The sequence below is a fragment of the Lichenostomus cassidix genome, unplaced genomic scaffold (assembly GCF_008360975.1).
Source record: "Lichenostomus cassidix isolate B80296 unplaced genomic scaffold, HeHo_3.0 HiC_scaffold_45, whole genome shotgun sequence".
NCBI lineage: Eukaryota > Metazoa > Chordata > Aves > Passeriformes > Meliphagidae > Lichenostomus > Lichenostomus cassidix.
The window spans coordinates 115894-124607 of record NW_028147789.1 but is presented as its reverse complement, the minus strand read 5'-3'; the positions used below and the strand labels follow the sequence as shown (position 1 = coordinate 124607).

Below are 8714 nucleotides of genomic sequence, written 5' to 3'. Positions count from 1 at the left end.
TTTAAGTGGTGAAAAACAACTCCTTGGTGCACTTACACAGTGCAAAAATAAAAAGGGGGAGAGTAAGGTGAAAATATTAGAATGGCTGTTCACCAGTATCCAGCCCAAAACTACAATTCAACAAAAGGTTGAAAACATAGCAGAATTGATCCAGAAGGGTCGCACCAGGATTTTACAGTTAACAAGCCAAGAGCCAGAAACTATTTACCAGCCGATGAAGCGACGAGACCTCGAGTGGTATCTTCAGCATTCACAAGCGCTGCAAATCAGCCTGCTGTCTCAAGCAGTGAAAATTAAGGTGGAGCCACTGCAATCTACCACCCTGCATTGGGTGAGTAACCAAGAGTGGATTACAATACCTAAAAGGAGTGAGCGCCCATTGCAAAATGCAGTAACAGTTTTTACAGATGCAGGAAGGAAATCTCGACGCGCAGCGGCAACTTGGATGCAAGACGGCAAATGGCATCATCGCATATTGGCCGCGAAAGAAGAAGACTCACTGCAAACCCTGGAACTGGCGGCAGTCGTTTGGGCCTTTGTGAACTGGCACTCTACGGAGTTAAATGTGGTTTCTGACTCCATGTATGTCACCGGCATAGTGCAACGTATCGAGGATGCCCGGCTCAAAGACTGCCAAAATAAACGACTGTTTGAACTTTTAAGACAGCTGCAGGCTGCAATTTATCAGCGAGAATGCGCCTATGCTGTCATTCACATATGAAGCCACAAATGGTCAAAAGGCCTTGGAGAAGGCAATGAGAGAGCGGATCGTTTAGTTTCAGTAGTGGTGCCACTGAGCGAATTTGTTAAGGCCAGAGAAGCTCACAACACTTTTCATCAAAATGCCAAGGGACTCTTCCACCAATTTAAGATTACTATGGAAGAAGCAAGAGGCATTGTCAGAGCTTGCCCTAGTTGTAGTCATCATGGGCCAGGCCTAGGAATTGGAGTGAATCTACGAGGTTTAGGCCCTTGTGAACTTTGGCAGATGGATATCACCCATGTCCCGCAGTTTGGCCGATTAAAGTATGTGCATGTTACAATCGATACATACAGCAGATTTCTGTGGACCACAGCTCAAGCAGGAGAAAAGGCCTCCCATGACATATGGCATTTGACAAGCTGTTTTGCAGTTATGGGAGTGCCTCAGCAGATCAAGACCGACAATGGGCCCGCCTATATCGGTGAAAAAATGCGACAATTCTGTCAACAGTGGGGGGTCAAGCATGTAACAGGCGTTCCCCATTCACCAACGGGGCAAGCCATTGTTGAGCGAGCAAATCAGACTTTGAAACGATACTTGGACAAATTCAATGATGTTCGTGATGTTAATGAAAAGCTAGCTAAAACATTGTTTGTGTTAAACTATTTGTGTATTTTTTCAGACCAGGATTCTCCTCCTGCACAAGTGCATGGCCGAACTCCGGCTTCAGAGCACAAGGAACCCATGATAGTTATGTATCGCGACCCGTGCTCAGGCCTGTGGCGAGGCCTGGCAGAAGTGAAATATATAGGGCGCGGTTACATGTGTGTGCTTACATCCACAGGTACACAGTGGGTCCCTGCGAAGTGGACCAAAGCTGTTCCTCGTGCTGCTAGCGATCAAGGTTCTGATACCAAGCTCAACCACGACCCTCATAACGAAGGTTGAAGAAAGACAGAACCTGTGGGTGACTTGGGCCAATGCAACGCATAACCCAGAATTTTGCCTCAGCTTGCAATCAGCTACTGCACCATTTAAAACATGTTTAGTCGGTGTACCTTTGTTCAGTTTTGAGGCGTTTAGAAATTATAGTACATATTTCAAATGTTCTATAGTGAAAAGTATCTCTTGGTGTGCGGCAAACCTAATCAACCAGTTAAATAATACCTTGCCTTGGGACCCAGAGGAGTTGCACCTCCTGGGGTCCATGAAAATTGGTAACACCTCCAGCAATTGGACCCAAACATGCATTTGGTTTGGAAATAGACAACAAAACCCAAACCTAAGTCATTCTAACGAAGGCTGGACAAATGTCAGCCCGATAAATATAGTAGAATACTCATACACTGTTAAGGGCGGCTATTGCGGAAGTAACAACACTGCTAATCAAAGCTTGGGTGCTTTGGGGGCTGAAATAAAGAAACCACCAATTACAATTTGGAACAACGGGACGCCACAAGCGTTACCCCCATCTGTATTCTTAATATGTGGAGATAGAGCATGGCAAGGAGTCCCTCATAACATCTTTGGAGGGCCATGCTATTTAGGAGAACTAACTCTTTTAGCACCCAACCAACGCATGTGGCTTAGCGTAGTCGCTGAGCCAAAGCGCCAGCAGCGCTCTCTGTCTCACCAGCTAAACTCACGGTGCAAAGATAATGTTGAATTATGGTCAGTAACAGCTAAAGTGTTCACCTCCCTGTTCACCCCCGGAATAGCTGCTGCAAGAGCCCTCAGGCAAATTGAGAAACTCGCATGTTGGACAGTTAAACAAGCAAATGTTACTACTAATATTCTTTCCCAATTGCTGCTTGACCAAAAGAGTTTGCGACATGCCGTGCTTCAGAATCGAGCCGCTATTGATTTTTTATTATTAGCTCAAGGCCATGGTTGTAAAGACTTTGAGGGGATGTGCTGCTTTAATTTGTCAGATCATAGCAATTCCATCCATAAGCAATTAGAGTGGTTGAAAAAGCACACCTCCACAATTACAGTTGATGTCAATCCTTTAGACAAATGGTTATCATCCCTGTTTGGAGGTCTATCGCCATGGTTGATACCCTTGCTTAAAGAAAGTCTACGCTGGTTAGTAATTCTTATATTAATAGTTATTGTAGTGAAAATTACTTATAAGTGTGTTGTTAAGCAAATTAATCAAACAACTGACGGAATCTTGCTCGCCCAAAAGAGAAAAGGGGGAATTGTTACACAATGGCTTAAAGATCACGGACATGACTTATTAGAAGGTTTGTGCAAGCAAGATCATTGTTAGGCTAAGCAGCACTCAGGCCATGTACAGGCCGCAGCAGCTCGCTTCCCCTGGGAACGCTTCGTGAGAAAATATCAAAAGATGCAGCTGTGTGAAGAATGTACGGGAGGAAACTTATGATTAACAGAGAATGAGGGAGAAAACCTTGTAGATGTGGGAATGGAATGTGAAAGAAATGTAAACTGTAACTGCTGCAATTAACGAGTAGATTAGTGATTAATAAATAAAAAACACGGTAATAGTACAAAAAGAGCACACGCGTTAAAATAAACGAAGCTTGCTTATAACTCATATTGAGAATGCTGTGAGTTTCTTCTCGTCGCTACGTTATTCTCCTGCTTTTTTTGCTTGTTGAACAGACTTTGACATTTGTTTTTTCCTGGATGGCATCATGTTGGGGTTTTACCCTGGCTAAATGCCAGGCACGCCTGCTCTCTCCTGCTGCAGAAGTGCAGGGGAGGGGAAAGAAAAAAAAACTTTTGAACACACACTGGATTAATGAGTTTAGTGAGATAGGACACTGGTGGCAGGACATGCAGAAAAAAGGCCAAACTGCCTCCAAACTTAAAGTTGCAAAGTGATTTTAAAAAGTTGCAAAGTGACTTGGAGGATAAACGTGGTAAAAATAAGCCTTTTAGACACCATTTGTTCACTCACCCCCTCCCTCTTAAGACACCATTTTTCTACTCACCCCCCTCCCTCCTTCCAACCAACAGCTTGGGTAGGGGGCAGAGTATGGGATATTTTCGTAGTCCATAAATCTATTAATCTGTACAAATCTATTACAAACACTGGTTCTCTGCTCACCCCCCTCCCTCTTTCCATGAGCAGGGGGCAGGGTAAGGGGTTTTTTCTCTTTTCAGTCCATCAGGGAGAGGGGTCCTTTACTTAGCCATGGGGTCCCTCCCACAAAAAACAGTCCTCTGTGAACTTCTTTGGAGTGGGTCCAATCTCACGAGCAAAATCTCGCCTGAATTCTGCTGCAACGTGAATCCTTTTGTCCATAGGGTGCAGACTCTCCCAAGCCAAGGCCAGGCTGCTTCCATCCCAGGAGCAAGGCCTTTCTCTCCCTTGCAAGGCTTTTGCAGCTTTAACTCTTTCAATGAGACACCCAGTGAATCACAGCTTCTTCCAGGCATCCATCTGCTCTTCTGGCATGGGCTGTGGGTGAATTTCTGCATTCCTGTGGATTCCATGGGCTTCAGGGGGATTACCTGTTCCCCCCATGGTCTTCACCACAGCTAGCAGAGGGGATCCCTCCCACGGGAGACAATTCTCCATGAACTCCTCCAGTGTGGGTCCATCTCACGAGCAGCAGCACACACGCACACTGCTGCATCGTGAGCCTCCTCCCATGGACACACAGTTCTCCCAACACTGCTGTGGTGTGGGATCCCTTGTCCATGGGGTGCAGACCTCCAAGGCCAGGCTGTTCCATCTCAGGAGCAAAGCCTCTCTCTCCACTGGGACTCCTGCTGGATCACAGCCTCCTCCAGGCATCCACTTGCTCCAGCATGGGCAACTCCCCATGGGCTGTGGTTGGACCTCTGCATTCCCCGTGGACCCCATGGGCTACAGGGGCACAGCTGCTTCTTCATGGTCATTACCATGGCCGGCAGAGGAAATTCAGCTCTGGCATCTGGAACACCTCCTCCCCCATCTTCTCCACTGACCTTGGTGTCTCCATGTTATTCTCCCTCACATGTTCTCACCTCCTCCTACTTCTCTGGCTAAAAAGAATTGCATGCACCATTGTTTTGATTTCTTCTGAAATATGTTATCACAGCTGCATTGCCACAATCTCTAATTGGCCCAGGCTTGGCCAGCGGAATGTCCATCACCTTCAGAGCCATCAGAGATTGGCTCTGCTGGACATGCTGAAAGCTTCAAAAGCTTCCTACAGGAGCCATCTTTGTGGCTCCCCCACTAGCAAAACAGGGCCAAGCAAAACCAACACACCCTGCCATGGGCAGGGACAGCTCCCAGCTGGATGTCTCCTGTTCTTCCCATAATTATTTCTCACTTCCCAGTTTCTCAGTGCCTTCCAGTTCCCAGAGTCCCTCAGCATCTGCATGTCCAGATGTGGTGGTTTTGCTTAGCCCAGAACATCAGCAAGGTATCTTTAACATCTAAGAGAAATTTAAACCCCTCAGAAGCTGTTGTAGTCGGCCTGAAGAAGTGTCTGAGGGTGGGGAGTGGCACAAAGACGGCTCCTGTGTGTCCTGAGTGAAAGTCCTGGAAGTTTTTCATCAAGTCCAGTAGAGCCAATCTCTGATGGCTCTGAAGTGGTGGACATGCTGTTGGCCATGTTTGGGACAATTAGAGGTACTCTGTGAAAACATATTTAGGAAAAAATCAAAACAAAGTAGTCACACACTTCTTTTTAGTTAGAGGAGGAGGAAAAAATATGTGAAGGGAGAATAACATGGAGACACCGAGGTCAGTGGAGAAGGTGGGGGAGGAGGTGCTCCAGATGCCAGAGCTGAATTTCCTCTGCCGGCCATGGTAATGACCATGAAGAAGCAGCTGTGCCCCTGTAGCCCATGGGGTCCACGGGGAATGCAGAGGTCCAACCACAGCCCATGGGGAGTTGCCCATGCTGGAGCAAGTGGATGCCTGGAGGAGGCTGTGATCCAGCAGGAGTCCCAGTGGAGAGAGAGGCTTTGCTCCTGAGATGGAACAGCCTGGCCTTGGAGGTCTGCACCCCATGGACAAGGGATCCCACACCACAGCAGTGTTGGGAGAACTGTCTGTCCATGGGAGGATGCTCACGATGCAGCAGTGTGCATGTGTGCTGCTGCTTGTGAGATGGACCCACACTGGAGGAGTTCATGGAGAATTGTCTCCCGTGGGAGGGATCCCACAGAAATGCAGAGGAAGAGCTCCTCTCCCTGAGCAGCGGAAGAAGATTTTGGTGATGGACTGACCAAACCCCAACACCCTGCCCCACCCTGCACTGTTGGTGGGAAGGAGGAAGCGGGATGAGTGGGGAAACAGTGTCTTTAAGGGGTTTATTTTACTTCTCATTTTTCTCCTCTGTCTTTGTTAGTAATAAAACACTTTGCAACTTCAAGATGGGCCTGTTTTGTCCTTGGAGCATTTTCTCCCAGTTCCTTAACTCACAAACCCTGTGTGTGTTAAATTGTTTTCTCTCTTCTGCCCATCTGTGGCAGGGGAGAATGAGCGAGCAGATGCAGCGGGTACCTTGGCATTTGGTCAGGGTCCAAACCATGACATCTGTCACACTGTAACTCTGCACCCCTGCTGGATAGGACACACCATGGCTCCTGCCACAGCTGCGAAGTTTCTGCCACATCTTGTTTGCTACCCGGGGTCAGCCAGACCCTGCCACCCCAGCCACAGGCCCGAGGTTTCCTGCTGCAGCCCATTCTACCATCCAGCCTGTTCCACCATCCAGCCTGTTCCACCATCGCCGCATGAGGGAGAGGCTCGACTGAACTCGCGCCACAGCGCCACCTGCAGCCGCGGGGGAGTCATCCCACATACCCTGCCAGGCCGGGAGCCCAACAGCGCCCCTGCCGGCTGTGACTGTAACTACACCACAGGGGAGAGCGTGTGACAGACCAGAGAATGCAGTTACTGGTTTTTCTAGTTTGTTGTTGCTACCGTTGTTGCTGCTTGTTTGCCGTGTTATAAATACTAGTAAAGAACTGTTACCCTGTTCCCAAATCTTTGCGTGACAGCCCTTTGATTTCAAAGTAATAATAATAATTTGGAGGGAAGGAGGTATCATATTCTCTATTCCAAGGGAGGTTCCCAGACAAGGCAGCCACCTGTCTTTCAAAGCTAGACAGGGATCCTTTAATGGGGGAGGGGAAGCAGTGGAGACAGGAGTGAGGGAGTGACCCAATGAAAAGGATCTGGAGAAGTTCCTGACGTTTTGTGAGGGACCTGGAACACATCCTGAACCCGTGGAATGGGACGTGGAGCAGCTCGTAAAGGATTGACCCCAGAGAAAGGGAATCTTCTCCCTCAGGAGGAACCGGCGGCGGAAACGAATCCCCATTCCCAAACAAGGACACAGAGCTCTGCTGAAGGGGTTTATTGATCATTCCAGGGAAATTCCCAGGGCTCCCAGGGGATCAGGGGTGTCCTCCAGGGATGACAATCTCCTCATGCCGCTGGAGGGGTACAGGACACAGCTGTCACCACCAGTTCCAATCCTAAAAGACAGAGCCCAAAACGTGACTCCAGCATGTTCACTAGGACAGGAGAAGGGCCTTGTCCCCAGCCCTGTGTGACAGAAGGGCATTGGGACCCTGGATAGAGCCAGGACAGGACTTGGCTCCTCAGATCCATGGGGCCCCCAGAGCTCCTCCCCTCAGGATACCCCAAAGCCTCTCAGAGCCCTCTAAGTGCAAGGAAAGCCTTTGGGGCAGTTCTGTCCGGCTGTCCAGGGACAAGGATCAGGGACAGCCCTATCCATGTCCCTCTGCTGGCCCCAAGACGTCTCCACCCCAGAGAGCTCCAGAATCCCCCTGGATCCCCATGGACCCTTTGTGGGGCTGGAGATCCCCTGAGGTTTCTCACAGGACCATCCCAAGGGACTGCCAGGTGATGCTGCCATGGGGGCTGCAGAGAAATGTGGGTTTCGGGGCATAGTGGGAGACACTGGGAGAGCCATGGGGGATACTGAGAGACACTGGGAGTCACTAGGGTATACAGTGGAACACTGGGATGGCCCCGAGGGTCGTGGCCATGCCAGGGCAGGGTCAGAGCCCAGCACACCTTGGGGTACTCACCTCAGGCCTCTTCACTGGATGAGCTGTGACTCCTCCATGCAGAGAGATGCAGGGATGTCACCAGGGTGTCCCCAGTGCCAATAAGGGATGGGAGGGTTGGGGTGAAGGGGGAGACCTCAATGATGATGAACTGGGGCCAAGTGGGGACACCAAGGGACTGGGGTGGGGGTGTTGAAGGGTCTCGGCTGTGGGGGATGAGAAGGAGGAAGAGGAGGAGGAAAAGATCCAAGTGGGGTGGGACAGAGTAATATTTGGGGGTAAGGGCAGGAGAAAATGGCACGGGAGGACAAAATGGAGGGGATTGGAAGGGGTTTTTGGAATGGGGTGTCAAGGACGGGGATCTGGGGACATCCCTGTCATGAGGAAAATGGAAAGGACTGAAGGGAAAGGGAAAGAAATGGCCTGGGGTGTACTGGGGTGCACTGGGATTAATGGGAATGCAGTGAGGTCTGGGGGGATGGGGAATCCCTGGGAAGAACTGAAGTGTGCTGGGATGGGTGGGAATACAGTGAGAGGCCTCCCAGGGAAGCCCTGGGATTCACTGGGGTGCACTGGGATGCCCTGGGGGTTTGTGACCGTGAGAGGGGAGAGTCTGGGCCAAGGAGAATTGCCAGTACTCACCTTGCGATTAATCATTCCCTGGCATAGGAAAACAGCCCTGTAGAGACACAGTCATGGATCACTGGGGTGTCCCCAGTCCCAGTAAGGGATGGAGAGACCAAACTGGCTCCCACTTCCCCCACTGCGCCCCCAACCCAGAACTTACCACGATGATGGAACCACTCCCTGTATCCATGATGGTCAGGGGAAGGGGAGCAAAGGGATGGTCAGCATTGGACCTTATGGGGCTGAGGGTGGACACAGGGGCATCTAACCCCCCTAACCCATGGCAGACCCCTGATTCAAGAAGGAAAATCCCAGGGAAACTCAGAGATTTCAAGCCAAGAGATCTGCTGCTCACCGTTATGAGATTCTGCGG

General features: G+C 49.8%; 1 protein-coding gene and 1 long non-coding RNA gene across 3 annotated transcripts; one reads left to right on the top strand and one right to left on the bottom strand.

Moving 5' to 3' along the window:
• The first annotated feature begins 1135 nt into the window (after nt 1–1135).
• LOC146420827 (uncharacterized) lies at nt 1136–3183 on the top strand. The gene is made up of 2 exons (XM_085047949.1): nt 1136–1228; nt 1548–3183. Exons 1-2 carry the CDS (start codon nt 1136–1138, stop codon nt 2973–2975), a joined length of 1521 nt encoding a protein of 506 aa, XP_084904075.1. The 3' UTR covers nt 2976–3183.
• Nucleotides 3184–7020: 3837 nt separating this feature from the next.
• LOC146420826 (uncharacterized) lies at nt 7021–8394 on the bottom strand. Of its 2 annotated transcripts, XR_014848942.1 has the most exons (3): nt 8353–8394; nt 7736–7767; nt 7021–7156 (listed from the first exon to the last, which is right to left on the bottom strand). It is a non-coding gene; the product is annotated as an uncharacterized LOC146420826 (long non-coding RNA). The 2 variants fall into 2 exon arrangements; XR_014848943.1 differs by lacking the exon at nt 7736–7767 and having other exon boundaries at nt 8357–8394.
• Nucleotides 8395–8714: the final 320 nt, after the last annotated feature.

Bases quoted from the DNA above. Each gene is read 5' to 3' on its own strand.
- LOC146420827 (XM_085047949.1), top strand. From the start codon at position 1,136: ATGGGAGTGCCTCAGCAGATCAAGACCGACAATGGGCCCGCCTATATC. The intron at 1,229-1,547 runs GTAACAGGCGTT...TTACATCCACAG, and splicing joins AACAGTGGGGGGTCAAGCAT to GTACACAGTGGGTCCCTGCG.